This window comes from Sus scrofa, chromosome 17 (assembly GCF_000003025.6).
Source record: "Sus scrofa isolate TJ Tabasco breed Duroc chromosome 17, Sscrofa11.1, whole genome shotgun sequence".
NCBI classification, from domain to species: Eukaryota; Metazoa; Chordata; class Mammalia; order Artiodactyla; family Suidae; genus Sus; species Sus scrofa.
Window position 1 is genome coordinate 9,304,226 of NC_010459.5, and position 15,320 is coordinate 9,319,545.

Sequence of the window (15,320 nt, forward strand, 5' to 3'; positions counted from 1 at the left end):
CTTTCTCTCCAGACCCTCACAAGTCTTTTTTTTTTAATTTTAATTTTTAAAATTATTTAATTTTTAATTTTTTAATTTAATTTTAATTTTTAAATTTAATTTAATTTACAATAAATTGTAACACTTATTTACAATATTGTGTTAGTTTCAGGTGTACTGCAAAGCGAATCAGTTAAATTTCTTTTCAGATTCTTTTCCTGTATAGGTTATTACAGAATATTGAGTAGAATTTCCCCATGCTATACAGTGGGACCTTGTTACTTACCTATTTTGTATATAGCAGTGTGTATATGCTAGTCCCAAACTCTTAATTTATCCCTTCCCCCAGTGTTTTCCTCTTTGGTAATCACAAGTCTGGTTTTAAAACCTGTGAGTCTGGGGAGTTCCCATCGTGGCACAGTGGAAACTAATCTGACTGGGAGCCATGAAGTTGCGGGTTCGATCCCTGGCCTTGCTCAGTGGATTAAGAATCTGGTGTGGCTGTGAGCTCTGGTGTAGGTCGCAGATGTGGCTTTGATCTGGTGTTGCTGTGGCTGTGATGTAGGCTCTGATTAGCTCTGATTAGACCCCTAGCCTGAGGACCTCCATGTGCCGTGGGTGCAGCCCTAAAAAAAAAAAAAAAAAAAAAAAAAAAAAAAAAAAAAAAACCTGTGATTCTGTCTTGTAAATAAGTTCATTTGTGTCATTTTTTATTATATTATATTCCACATATTAGTCATCCCATATGATATTTATCTTTGTCTGACTGACTTCACTTAGTGCAATCATCTCAAGGTCCATCCATGTTGCTGCAAATGGCTCTTTGCCATGGAGTCCACTGCCTCCTGAGCCTGGAGCTGCCTGTTCCCCCTGCCATGCCCGGGGTTCCCCCTACATCCCCTGCTGCCCCTTTTCAGACTTTTCAAATATCAGGATGTCTAACTATAAAAAAAAAATCATGTGTTGGAGTTCCCTTGTAGCACAGTAAGTTAAGGACCCAGTGTTGTCACTGCTGTGGTGCAGGTTTGATCCCTGGCCCAGGAATTTCTGCACGCCGTGGACTTGCCCACTCCCCCCTCCAAAAAAAAGAAAAAAAGAATCATGTGTTTTGTCATGGTCTGTGCACATGGGGAGAAGAGTCTCAGGACTCCTTTCAGGGTGAAAAGAAAGAAGAGTTTATTGAGCATGGTGAGATGGAAAGAAAGTAGAGTTCATTGATTGAGGCGAGAGAGGCTGCAAGTGCAGCAGGATGGCTTCCTGTTGACCAGGGAGAGCCGACCCTGGCCGTGTGGTCATGTCTGCTTTCATAGCCCAGGGAGAAGGAGGCCTTACGATACACCTGCTGACCTGCTGATTGGTTGGGGGAAAGTAATCTTAGGATACTTTTGCTGGTTGGTTGGGGGCATATAAGGCCCCCATAGGGGTGGGGTGCGGAGTGGGCCATATACCTTTCCTAGTAGGGCAGGAAGGAGCAGGGCAGGTTGTTCAAGGTGGGGGAGGGGGCATTAAGATGAGACAGGTGGGATGATAAGGGTCTGGTCGTTCTTGTCTTGGCCAGAGGCTTCGAGCTGTCTCTCCTTGAAGGGGCCTTGAAGCCCACCATGCCCACCATGCCCACCGGTCTGTTTTGGAAAGTTGAGATCCAGGCATGCGGTAGAACAACCCAGTGAGTGTCCCTCCCCTTCTGCTCTCAGAATCGTAATCCTCAGTCAGAGGTAGGGGTAGGGCAGGCGACAGGGGAGGAAGCCTCCAGATGGGCCTGCATCCTTCCAGGCCACCAGGGTATCCCCCCTGCTCTCCCGCCCCCCTCCTTGGGGCAGCCCTTACTTTCTGGGTACCTCCTCCTCTATCGTTCCCACTAAGCAAACCCCTCACTTCTGCACTGCTCTCCTACCCTCTTCCTCCCAAGGATTGGCTTTAAGTTTGAATTTGAAAACTCTTTAGGGCTCTTTATTGTTTTCTAAGAAACTGTTTTGTCCCAAACTTAAGGGAAAACAGAGGCAGGAGCTAGACTTCTTTGAGTAGATATTTCTACCTTGACGGGGAAGGAAAAGGGAAGTGGGAGGTAGGAAGCATAAGGATGATCCTGGATCTAGATGAATTTAGCCTTGTATGTGGTTTAAGCCCCCCATCCCCGCTCCCATGGATCTGAGTAGTTTTTTCCTGGATTTGTAAGCAGGTAGGGCTCTGAGTTTTCTTCAGATAACTTAGGGGTTGAGAGGAAACTGATTTGAGATGATTTATTTGAAGTTGTTATTGGATTTGAATTAGTGTCCTATTCTTCCCATTCCTCTCCCTGATTTGCATGCGTGCGTGTGCACGTGCACACACACACACACACACACACACACACACTCCTAAAAATATGACTACACACACAAACACAAATATATATAGATATCTGTATCTATCTATCTATCTGGATGTGGTGTGTGTGTGTGTGTGGTGTGTGTGTATAGAAAGATTTTTCTCCCACTACTCGTTACCTCAGCCCCAATTTATGCTTAAATATTTTGTAATGTCCATTTTTGCACAGTTTTCAGAGATTTTTTGTATTCCATCTCTGTGTGTGTGGGTTCCAATTTCATAATTTTTTTTTTTTTTTGTCTTTTTAGGGCCACACCCAAGGCATGTGGAAGTTCCCAGGCTAGGGGTCAGATTGGAGCTGGAGCTGCCGGCCTATGCCAGAGACACAGCAACTCAGGATCTGAGCCTCGTCTGCAGCCTACACCACAGCTCACAGCAACACCAGATCCTTAACCCACTGAGCAAGGGCAGGGATCGAACCTGCATCCTCATGGATACTAGTCAGATTCACTTCCTCTGAGCCATGACAGGAACTCCCAATTTTGTAATTTTCTCTCTCTCTCTCTTTTTTTTTTTTTTTTTTGTCTTTTTGCTATTTCTTTGGGCTGCTCCCGCAGTATATGGAGTTTCCCAGGCTAGGGGTCTCATCGGAGCTGTAGCCACTGGCCTACGCCAGAGCCACAGCAACGCAGGATCCGAGCCGCGTCTGCAACCTACACCACAGCTCACGGCAACGCCGGATCATTAACCCACTGAGCAAGGGCAGGGACCGAACCCGCAACCTCATGGTTCCTAGTTGGATTCGTTAACCACTGCGCCACGACGGGAACTCCTGTAATTTTCTCCTATACTTCAAACCATCCTCATGAACAACATCCCCAGGTTGTTAACAGAATGAACATGAGAACAAGGTGTGTGTGTACATGAATCACTCACATAATTTCATAATTTCATTTCTTTACCAAAGACAGCCATGATTAAGTTCTCTGATGCATTCTTTCTAGAATATACTAACTGTCTGGATTTACATCTGAAAGGTTCTGCCAAGAAACCTTGCCCTTCCCTTTGTGGAGGTTTCCAGGAACTTGGGGCTCCCCCCTATCCTGGTTCATGCAGACTTGGTGCTGGCCAACTGGGCTGCAAGGAATCCGGAAAAGTAAGTCAGGGAGAGGGAGCTTGGGGTTTGATCAGATTAACACCGAGTAAGGGAGAGTCTTGAGACTTTTAACCTTATAAGAAAAGCCCAGGGCTTTTCAGCTATTTTGTGGTTAGAGATATTCATATTTATTACCTGATTCACAGTTCCAAAGAAGGGGTGAACTTGAACACAAGTTCAATAAATCACAGTTGTTGTGGTCTGTGCACGGGTTGAAAAAAGAATTTCCAGACTCGCAGTGGGGTGAAAAGAAAGATAAATTTATTGAGATAAGAGTGGGGTGACTTCCTGATTAGGGTAAGCAGACCCTGAGCTCAATGTCCTTTTTGTTTTTATAGCCCAGGCACAGAAGAAAGAGGGGAGGTCTTAGGATACACTTGCTGGTCAGGGGTGGGAGTATAACGCCCCTAGAGGGGTGAGGTGAGGAGTGGGTCACATACTTTTCCTAGTAGGGTCAGGAAGGAGCAAGCCAGGTTGATTACGAAGGGCTCAAGAACTCTGTTACAATTGCGGTGGGACAGAAGGGGCCATGGTAAGGGTTTGTTTGTTTGTTTGTTTGTTTGTTTATCCCAGCCAGCAGCTCTTTGAATTTATCTCTTGGGAGAGGCCTTGGAGTCCCACAACAGTCTTTAGGACTTTGAACACACCCTGAATCCATTGGAGCATAAAAGGAGTATGATAACATGTCAGGGTGGCCACAGGCTAAATGTTCTAGGGCTGATGGATAAGTTGAGCTCTAGCTCACTCTTTGTCATGGAGGAAAACATTTCCCTTCATATTGAGGTTCCTTGGCTGGTCTAATAATTAAATAGACATAAGACAGCTTAGCAGGAGAAAAACAGATGTCATTCTATCCAAAAACATATGGTTCACTCGTATGTATAAATGAATGGGGGTTATGCTTTCAAGTGCCTAATTCCCACTTTAAAACTTCATGCTGGGAGTTCCTGTCAGGGTGCATTGGAAACAAATCTGACTAGGAACCATGAGGTTGTGGGTTCGATCCCTGGCCTCACTCAGTGGGTTAAGGATCGGGCGTTGCTGTAGCTGTGGTGTAGGCTGGCATCTGTAGCTCTAATTTGACCCCTAGCCTGGGAACCTCCATATGCCTCAGGTGCGGCCCTAAAAAGACAAAAGACAAAAAAAAAAAAAAAAAAAAAAAAAAAAAAAAAAAACTTCATGCTGGGAATTCCCCTTGTGGCTCAGTGGGTTAAGAACCTGACTGGTATCCATGAGGATTCAGGTTTGACCCCTGGCCTTGACCCAAAAAAAAAAAAAAAAAAAAAAAAAGGAAGCAATACATTTGTGGAGAATAGACAAGACAAAGGGGTTTGGGCTTGGGGTGGCTAATTTGTAAAGAAGTAACAAGATTTGCTTATACACACTTCTCAGCCCTGAATTCCTCCCTCTGGTGGAAAGGCTGTCTCTCTATCTCCTGATACTGGAAGAGTGCTTTCCTGTGGGAGACTTATTTCCCACCTTCAGGGTCACAGGGGAGGTCAGAGCCTCCCTCTTGCTCCTGCTGTTTCTCAACTACCTTTGATTCAAAATGATCAATAAGCTAAAATGGCACATTTGGGGTGACCTTATTCAGCTCCCCTCAGGTCCGTAGCTAGCCGCAACCTGCAACATTGAAACTGTGCATTAGTGTGTGTGTGTGTGTGTGTGTGTGTATGTTTGTGTGTCTTTGTGTCTGCATGTGCATTTACAAAGAGCTGTGCATGCCTGGGTGCATGTGACCCCAGAAGGCATGTTAGGTTTGCACACTGATTGGCTCTTTTCTTTTCTTTTTTTCTTTCATCGATAACTGAAACTGGACTAGACCCCTGGAAATAAGGTAAGTTCTCAGAAATCCTTCACTCACTTTAGGATCCAGGCCAGCTATCAAAGCTTACAGTAAAACAAAAAAGAAGGCATACAAAGCCATATGTGTAGTATATAAACCCTAAAAAAAAAAAAGCATGAAAACAAGACTATAAGCAAATGTGCTCCAAATTGACAGCCCCAAAGTTAACAGTAGTTGATTCTGCTGTGTAGAGATTAAGGCATTAATTGTCTTTCTTTTTTTTTTTTTTTTTTTCTTTTTTTTGGCTGCACTGGCGGCATCTGGAAGTCCCCAGGCTAGGAGTGGGATCAGAGCTGTAGCTGCTGGCCTAGGTCATGGCCACAGCAACACTGGATCTGAGCTGCATCTGTGAACTGTGTTGCAGCTTGCAGCAATGCTGGATCCTTAATCCATTAGCAAGGCGAAGGATTGAACCTCCATCATCACAGAGATAGCATTGGGTCCTTAACCCACTGAGCCACAATAGGAACTCCAAGGTGTTAATTTTCCTAATAAAACAAGTAAAATGAAATGCAAGAACAGAAAACAAACAACAACAAAAACTGAAATTTACCAGTTCTCATTCTCTGTGATTCTTTGAGGTCTAATGACCTGAAAACAATCTCTAGTCTCACCATTAACTTCTATGAAAGGCCAAATTGCAAGGCAGTAGTTGCTACAACTACAGAAGAATTCTTCTGCAATATTATAGAGACTGGGCCTGGTAGAGCAAGGCTGGTCCAGACATTCTTAGGCTCTTCTTTCCCCACAGAGCAAAATTACCCTCTAAGCTGACATTTCCTTTCTCATCACCAAACCTTAGCTCAATAAAGGGGCTCAGAAAGAGCTATAACTTGGGGGATGGAAGGACAAGGGGTAAAGACCCCATTTCCCTCGCTAGTGCGATGCTGCTGGAACAATGGACACCTTGACTTTGTTTTCTTTTCTTTCTTTCTTTTTTTTTTTTTTCATTTCTTCGTGTACTTAAAATGTTAGAGGCTGAAGGGATTTATGAAATTTTTTTTATGTTTTGTAGACTAGATCCACATCTGGGATGAATCCATAATAGGAGTTCCCACTGTGGTGCCGTGGGATAAGAATCTGACTGTAGCAGCTCAGGTTACTTCAGAGGCCCGGGTTCAATTCCCTGCCCATGCCTTGGGTTAAAAGTGATCTGGCATGGCCAGAGCTGTGGCATAGGGGACATCTGTGGCTCAGATTTGATCTCTAGCCAGGAACTTACATATACTGTGGATGCAGCCATTAAAAAAAAAAAAAAATCCCTCTACAGTGGTCTTCAGCTTTCATTGTCATAATACAGCATTTGAAAGAAAAAAAAAATCACTGATTGGAAAGAACACTTGAACTCATGGGTTAAGAACCCAGCTAATATCCATGAGGATGTGGGTTCGATCCCTGGCCTTGCTCAGTGGGTTAAGGATCCAGCATTGCCATGAGCTCCAGTGTAAGTTGCAGATGCTGCTCAGATCTGGCATTGCTGTGGTTGTGGTGTAAGCCAGCAGCTGCAGCTCCTATTCAACCCCTAGCCCGGGAACTTCCATATGCAGCAGGTAAGCACTGCCCCCCTACCATCAGAAAAAGCACTTGCCTGAGTTATGAAACTGTTCTTGTCTAGGTCCTGCGACTAAGCAGCTGGATGAGCTTGAGGAGACTATTTTGCTTCTTTGGGCCATAGTTTTATGTCTGTGAAAAAGGAGCCTGGGATTAGCATTAGACACTATGCTCCTGACACACGGATGGCGTGATGGGCCCTAGATGAGTCAAGTGAATAATCAACCTGAGCTGTCCACTTGGGCTTCAGGGCTCCCATGATGGGGATGGCCTGGGGCCACCAGGGTCATGCCAGACTTTGAGGGTCCTCAGTGTTGGGGTCTCTGCACACAGGTGGAAAAAGAATTTTCCAGATTCAAAGCAAGGTGTAGAAAAGACAAGTTTATTGAGATAAGAGACTGTTAACACAGCACACCGACTTCCTGATAATCAGGGAGAGCCAGCCCTCCGCACATGGTTGTGTCTGTTTTTATAGCCCAGAGAGAGAGGAGTGCAAGAAGACGGCTTGCCATCCACCTGTGGACCTGCGGATTAGCTAGGGAAGGATGAGGTCTTCTGATACACTTGCTGGCAATGTAGGGCATATATTGCCCCTATAGGAGTGGGGTTAGGAGTCGGGTAAGGAGTGGGCCACATACCTTTCCTAGTAGGGGGCAGGAAGGAATAGGCCAAGTTGCTGGGGTGGGGAGGGCCTTAGGAACATTGTAACAACCATAGTGAGATGGATAGGATGAAAAGGGTCTGGTAATTTTTTTTTTTTTTTTGGTCTATTTAGGATCTCACCCTTGGCATATGGAGATGTCCAGGCTTGGGATCAAATCGGAGGTGCAGCCGCTGGCCTACACCACAGCCACAGCAACACCAGATCTGAGCTGCATCTGTGACCTACATCACACCTCACGGAAATGCCTTATCCTTAACCCACTGAGCAAGGCCAGGGATTGAACTTACACCCTCATGGATACTAGTCAGATTCATTTCCACTGAACCACCAAGAACGCCAAGGGTCTGATAATTCCTATCTTAGCCGGGGCTTGACGTCCCACACTCCAGTTGGGTGAACCTGGGCAGGAGCAGATCTATCTCCTTCCTTCCCCAAGGATGCTGAAAGGATGCTCAGATGTCAGCCTTCAGCCGCCCTGTAGAGAGAACTTTGTCCACTGTTTCAACCTTGTACTTGATTTGTCAAGACCACTGCTGGATTCCATGTACTCACTGTGTTCAAATCTCTCTCCCTTCCAAGGAACCTGGACCCCATTGTCTCCTTTCCTGGGGGAGAAAGCATCCGTGGTTTTATACTGGTGACTGTTTTGGTGGAGAAAGCAGCGGTACCCGGGATTAAGGTACCTTCTCATGCACGACACTTTTTTTTTTTTTTTTCCTCTAAATGAGAAATCAGTCTGGATTTCTCTTTCCCTGTGGTGAATTAGTCAACAGAGACAAGCATAGGCTTTGGCTTATTTGGTTACTTGAGCAAAGTGATCTCAGTTCTAGCCATCAGAGAGGTCTTCCTTTGCTCAACAGCTGGGAAATGTGGACTCCATCGGGTGCCCATGTCGCCGAAATCTCAGCTGCTTCTGTTCACTGATGTCAAGTAGAAAAGCACAGACAGAGTTGGAGGAGCTACAGAAAAAGCAGCTTTAATTGCTAGGCGAAGAGGGGAACATAGCAGGCTAGCGCATCAAGGACAGTGCCCGCCTTGGAGGGGGTAGTGAGAAGTCTCACAGTGTTTGAGGAGCAGGGCGTGATCAGCTCATGGACACTTTCCTGATTGGTTGTTGGTGAGGTCATCGTGTCAGTGTCATCAACCTTCTGGTTCCAACTGATCTGGGGTCCATGTGCTTGTGGGCAGCACACAGTTGGCTTCTTCCACACAGAGGGGGCTTCAGCACCTGCAAAACAGCTCCAAGGACATGGCTCAGAATATTATCTATAGTCTTTGAAGAATAGAAGGCCCTTGATTTTGTTGAATGGCTGAATTATTATTATTGTTTTTTTCCTTTTTTTTTTTTTTTTTTTTTTTTTTTTTGTCTTCTTAGGGCTGCACCTGCAACATATAGAAGTTTCCAGGTTAGGGATCAATCAGAGGTGTAGCTTCTGGCTTATGCCACAGCCACAGCAACGTGGGATCCGAGCCCAAATCCGTGATCTACATGAGAGCTCACAGCCAAGCCAGATCCTTAACCCACTGAGTGCGGCCAGGGATCAAACCCACCTTCTTGGGGATACTAGTTGGGTTCGTTACCACCGAGCCACAGTGGGAACTCCCTTTTCTCTGTGTTTCCTCACTTCTCTGATTCAGTTGCTTCTTTGGCCAAAGGTTTTCTATAGATAAAAAGGCAGGTGGGGGTCCACTCTGGGAAGGCCTCCCAAGGTCCTGCTTGGCTATACCTGTTTAACAAAGAGCAGTGTCCTAGGCAATGTGCTGCCTGGGGGAAGAAGAGAGACGTTGTTCCAGCCTCCACAGAGGCTCACCAGCCAGGGGAGGAAGAGGGATTGATGTCTAGGGTGACAAGAAAAAAGGGCAGTGTTTCCTGAAAAGACCTCTGAAAACCTAATCTAGTTTTGAAGCATCAGGCAGAGGTTTCTAAGGGATATGGCAACTCATAAAGTTAAAACCTGAGAAATGTAGAGGGAGAGAGAGCTAGGGAGAGAGAAACAGACAGACATAGACATAAAGAGAGAGAGAGACAGAGACACAGAAAAGAAACAGAGTGACAGACAAAGACAGAGAGAGAGACAGAGGTACAGAAAAAGAGAGAAACAGAGAGAAAAGAAAGACAGACAGAAACAGAGAGGGAGACACAGAGACAGACAAAGAGAGAAAGAAAGAGAGAGAGAGAGATTAAGAGAAAAACAGAGAGAAAGAGACAGAAAGAGAGAGGGAGTGGAGGGCTTGTTTCTGGCAGAGGGAATCGCCATGCAAAGACTCTGGGGAACAATGAACCTTCTGGAGTTCCTGTCATGGCTCAGTGGTTAACGAACCTGACTAGCATCCTTGAGATTGCAGGTTTGATCCCTGGCCTTGCTCAGTGGGTTAAGGACCCTGCATTGCCATGAGCTGTGGTGTAGGTTGCAGACGCAGCTCAGATCCCGCGTTGCTGTGGCTCTGGTGTAGGCCGGCAGCTACAGCTCCGATTCGACCCCTAGCCTGGGAACCTCCATAGGCCTCGGGTGCTGCGCTAAAAAGCAAAAAACAAACAAACAAATAAAAACAAACAATGAAACTTCTTTGAGATTATCTGGCCCTGGGGGCTTATAAACTTGAATTCTTTCAGGGGCCAGGCAGGTACTAGAAAGGTCACATATAAAACAAACAACGACAACAAGAAAAAAACTGTCATGCTGCAGTGATCAGCTAGAGGATTCATGCCTTGCCTAAAGATACTGGAGTTAGAATTCTTCCTGCAAGGTGACCAGAGATTGTCCCTTTAGGAAGCAGTCACAGTAAATCTGGGCTCGTGGCACTCCCAGGGGAACCCTGCCAGGGGGTCCAGCAGGCAGAGGGCTGCCCTTCCTAGACGTCCCCCACTGGGATGCTCACCCTGTAGCCAAAACTAGTTCTTTTCACTAGTGCTGAAAAGAAACACTGAGGTGGTATTTTGGAGGAAGGAGAAAAAAATTGCTTTCTTGCTTTGCCAGGCAAAGAAATCCACAGCAAAATAATGCCCTAAAGAATGCGCTTTCTCTGGGGAGAGATTAGGAAGTGCTTTTCTTGCCAAAATCCAGCGTCTGTCTGCCAGTGCTGAATTGAAACACAGAGACAGGGTTGTGGGTAGAGAGAAAAAGATAGCTTTTATTGCTTTGCCAGGCAAAGGGGACCACAGCAGGTAATGACTTAAAGACTGTGCCCCCTTTGGAAGGGCTTAGGAGGTGGTTTTATACTTTGGGGAGTGGAATAAGGATCAGAGCTGTAGATAAGGATCAGAATAGAGGCAAGGCTTGCCCTGTTTCTCAAAGCTGGTGTTTAGTGGCACTAGAACAGGTTCTGGTGGTCTCCTTCATCCCAGAATGAAGAGCCTTCATCAAGTAGTTCTTCCCTTTGCTAGGGGTTTAGTTCTGCAGAAAGGCTCAAAGATATCGTTATGCGTATTCCTTGAGGAGGAACCAGGACCCTGCCCCAAGGCTGCACTCTTGTCTCTAGACTGCTCCTGCCTGGTCTCTGCATCCCCTCTCTTGCCTGATGAGCAACTGCCCTTTGGAACTCAGGGAAGGTCCTGGAGGCTGAGGCTTCTTCCCTAAAAACAAGAAATGGAGGATATAGAAAGGCTTGTGTGCCCAGGAGCCCCACTGGGCACTAGCTCGGTTATAGTTTTATAGTTTGGGAGTGAAAAGTAGGGCCACAGAAAAGGATGGGTATAGAGAGGCAAGCTTTCATTCTTCTTTAGAGTTTTTTTTTTTTTTTTTGTTTTTTTTTTTTGTCTTTTTGCCTTTTCTGGGGCTGCTCCCACGGCATATGGAGGTTCCCAGGCTAGGGGTCTAATGGGATCTGAGCCGCGTCTGCGACCTACACCACAGCTCACGGCAATGCCAGATCCTTAACCCACTGAGCAAGGCCAGGGATTGAACCCACAACCTCATGGTTCCTAGTCGGATTCCTTAACCACTGAGCCACGACGGGAACTCCTAGAGTTGGTGTTTAGTGGCCCCAGCATTGGTTCTGGTGGTCCTCCCCTCAAAGATATAGTTAAGCACATTCCTTGAAGAGGACCAGGACCCTGCCCCAAGGCTGCACCATTGTCTCTAGACTGTTCCTCCCTGGTCTCTGCATCCCCTCCCTTCCCCGGTTTGCAACTGTCTGAACCTCCCTTTGGAACTCTGGGAAGGTCATGGAAGCAGAAGCTTATTCGATAAAAACCAGAAATGGGCGGACACAGAAAGGCTTGTGTGCCCAGGAGCCTCGCAGGTTGTGCTCAGCATCACTCCTCCTCTGTAGACCCGAAGTGACACTAATGAATTGAGTGGCAAAAATCTCATCCCCAGGCCCTTGTTCAGGCAGTGAATGCCCTCTTGAAGCCCAGCCCGGACTGCCTGCTCCAAGCCCTGCAGCGACTGACACTCTCCATCCAGGATATCACCAGAGCCTTGGGACAAATGCACGGTAGGCGTTCCTCCTGAAGGCTGAGGGTGATGCTTGGGAAGCAAAGGGCTGGAGGTTGGGCAACATCCATCAGGTGGCGCTGCTGTGTCAGCTTTTTTCCTAGGTAACTGGTGTTCACACTCTTGGAAAATATGTCAGTGTGGAGGAATATTCTTGTGCTTTTGTCCTTCTTTTCTTTTCTTCTTCTTTTTTTTTTTTTTTTTTTGCCTTTTCTAGGGCCGCTTCCACGGCGTATGGAGGTTCCCAGGCTAGGGGTCGAATCGGAGCTGTAGCCGCCGGCCTACACCAGAGCCACAGCAATGAGGGATCTGAGCCACGTCTGCCACCTACACCGCAGCTCATGGCAACGCCGGATCCTTAACCCACTGAGCAAGGCCAGGGATCAAACCTGCAACCTCATGGTCTCTAGTAAGATTCGTTAACCACTGAGCCACAACGGGAATGCCTGTCCTTTATATTTTCTTATGATGAGGATGAGGGCAGTTTCCTCTTTTCATAGTCTGAAGTTTCTTTGCAGGTTGAGATCTTGCCAGAAGCTTTCAAGAAGGGGATGCGGCCACGCAGAACTGTTTGTACCTGCTTCTTCCAGCAATGATGTTGGCCCCAAGAGATGTGTGACCTGAGCTTCCCCAGTTCTCCTTTACTGTGGCCAGTGCAGGAATGAGTTTATCACAGGCATGGCCAGTTAAGGGGCCCACCCTTTTTTGCAGCTGGTTACATATTATTCTGATGAGTGCATTTCTCTCCAGTGCCTGGGCAGCTTTTTAACTTCCTCTATCAGGAGCATTAAAAATAAGTAAGAGGGAAAAGGGTGTGTGATCTGTTTACCAGAGAGAAACAGCTGAGAAGCAATTTCCCTAATTCTTACTTCAGTGGCAAACAAAAGGGATTCTGAAAAAAGAGAGCGTTTATAAGAAATGGGGCAGAGGGAGGGAGCCGGAGACTGGGTGGTGTCGAGTTTAATGACCTTTTATTAAATAAAAGAGTAGATGTAGAGAATTACCATGGTGGCTCAGCTGGTTAAGGACCCGACATTGTCTCTGTGAGGATGCCGATTCGATCCCTAGCCTTGTTCAGTGGATTAAGGATCCAGCATTGCCTCGAACTGCAGCGTAGTTCACAGATGCAGCTCAGATCCAATGTTGCCGTGGCTGTGGGGTTGGCCTGCAGCTCTGATTCAAACCCTGGTCTGGGACCTTCCATATGCCACAGGCACAGCCATAAAAACTTTTAAAAATTAAAACAAAAGAGTGGATATACTCGTCATTGTGGACTCTATACTAGTGGAAATCTATGCCAAGTCACAAAGTTAGGCATTACTTCCATTCAGCTTCCCTGTTGTACATTGTAGTGTTTTTCTGGTTTTGTTTTGTTTGCTTTTTAGGGCTGCATCTGAAGCATATGGAAGTTCCCAGGCTAGGGGTTAAATCAGAGCTGCAGCCTCTGGCCTACACCGCAGCCACAGCAACTCGGGATCTGAGCCGAGTCTGAGATCTACAGTGCAGCTCACAGCAACGCTGGATTCCTGACTCGCTGAGTGAGGCCAGGGATCAAACCCGCGTCCTCATGGATACTAGTTGGGTTCTTAATCCACTGAGTCACAATGGGAACTCCAGCCTCTGTACCTTTGAGACTCCCATAGCCCCATTTCCCAGAATTTGAATGGTAAAGCCCTCCGGATCACAGCAGTCAGCACTCCTGCCGAACAAGCTCTGCCAACTTCGGAGATGGATTTTAATTTTGCAGAGATGCCCTGGGTTTATTAGTCAGGATGTCAAGACCACTAGAGGGACATTGAAGGGTCTCCAGATGGCATGGAGGAGCAGAAGTTAGTCCTTCAGAAAGTCAGGTGGGGCCTCTGCTCTGTCACAAGGTGGGCGGCAGTAAGGTGGCACCTGCCTGGCTGTCACAAGCTTTCCTTTCCTAGTACTCATTTTCAAAGTCACTTCTTCAGCAGGGCCAACCCTGCAGCTTTCTTGATCATCCTCTGCAGGTCTGATGGCCTGGGGGGTGAGGTCCCTTGTTTCCCCCAAAGGCATGTTTTCCCACACAGGAGTGATTTATTTCAAAGGTTTCACTGCTGGCCAGTAGGTGAAATCGATGAAGGTATCAGATCACATTTTTCAAATGCATCTTCCATCCTTCCATGACAAGGTGACCTGGAAACCCCTCTCAGCAGAGGGTGGGGTCTATGTCCTTGTTTGTGACGGGGGTGGGCTTGCGACATGCCTGTGACCAGTAGAACTCAGCAGAAGTGACACTGCATGACTTCCCAGACAAGGCTAGAGAAAGTGACCCAGTTGCCACCTTGTACACTGAGTCACTGGGAACAAAACGTACCGTGGCTTTGAATAAGGATGTCAAGCCACCTGGAGGGGCTGGGTGTAGGTGTCCCACCTGGTACCTGGCATGGGGGTGCATAAGCCCTCAGGTGCGTCTAAGTTCCCATCTTCAAGGCTTCCTCCATCTTCATTCATCCCATCTGAGGACCCGGTCACTGTGTGGCAGAGACCAGCCGCCTCCACTGGGTCTTGTCCTCATGTGCAGCCTGCAGAGACCATGCTTGAAATGCAATGGCTGTTCTATGCACCGAGTTTGAACTAGTTGGTTATGCTGCCATGGTAACCAGAGGAAAATGCAGTTCTAAAAATGCTCACGAGTCACAGAAACCGCAAGGTGTAAGAGATCATACAATGTTTTAGTTAATGCCTGTGATATATGGTTCTTGACTTTTCTGCATAATACGCAGAGCTCAGCAGCACGGCTTTCCTCCCCCAACTGGAGCTGACCCCAAAATGCCTTCTTTCTGAGCCCGACTTTATCACGGATTGGGTGCTTTCCTCCCTTCCTCCATGAGCACCTCTCAGAATTTTCAAACTCACGTCTGAAGACATGCCCAAGGCAGAGGAGGAGGTCTCCTTTATTGCTGGGCTGCATTTTGGGTATCTGAAGACCACCAGGCTCTGACCGTTGTCGCTAGGCTGCTCTCCAGCCCACACAGGATCTCTGCTTCAAAGCTTTCCCCAATTCTCACCACTGACTGGAAGACAAAATCAGACCGTTCCATTTCCATAGCCTGACTCCCCACAAGGCAGGGGTCCTTCACCACCTCACACGTGTGGACACACCTCGACACGCACTGCTTGCCAAGTCTCCACCTTGCACACCTGCAGGACCCGAGTCTAGCTCCCTGCTCTGGTGGTTTGCAGAGAACTCAACCACATCCCAGCTTTGGGCTCCTTTGGAAGGCTAAAATATGTTCTGACTTTCAAACATCCAGATTATGTCTGGATTTAAGCAAATCTTTTGGAGCCCTTATCAATAAGCTCTTGTTCTCTAAGGGTGAATTTTCATAGAAAAGCTCAGGGATTATTTTCTCT

The 15,320-nt window shown here is 46.8% G+C and overlaps 1 protein-coding gene across 7 annotated transcripts in view; it reads left to right on the forward strand.

The window, feature by feature from the left end:
* IDO2 (indoleamine 2,3-dioxygenase 2) overlaps window positions 1-15,320 on the forward strand; it is a 67,367-nt gene that overhangs the window by 27,187 nt on the left and 24,860 nt on the right. For all 7 annotated transcript variants that reach the window (XM_021077736.1, XM_021077739.1, XM_021077741.1 and 4 more), the window contains 4 exons: window positions 3,324-3,442; window positions 5,265-5,279; window positions 8,083-8,182; window positions 11,823-11,940. In XM_021077736.1, coding sequence (XP_020933395.1) covers window positions 3,324-3,442; window positions 5,265-5,279; window positions 8,083-8,182; window positions 11,823-11,940 — 352 coding nt within the window. The remainder of the gene's footprint in view (window positions 1-3,323; window positions 3,443-5,264; window positions 5,280-8,082; window positions 8,183-11,822; window positions 11,941-15,320) is intronic.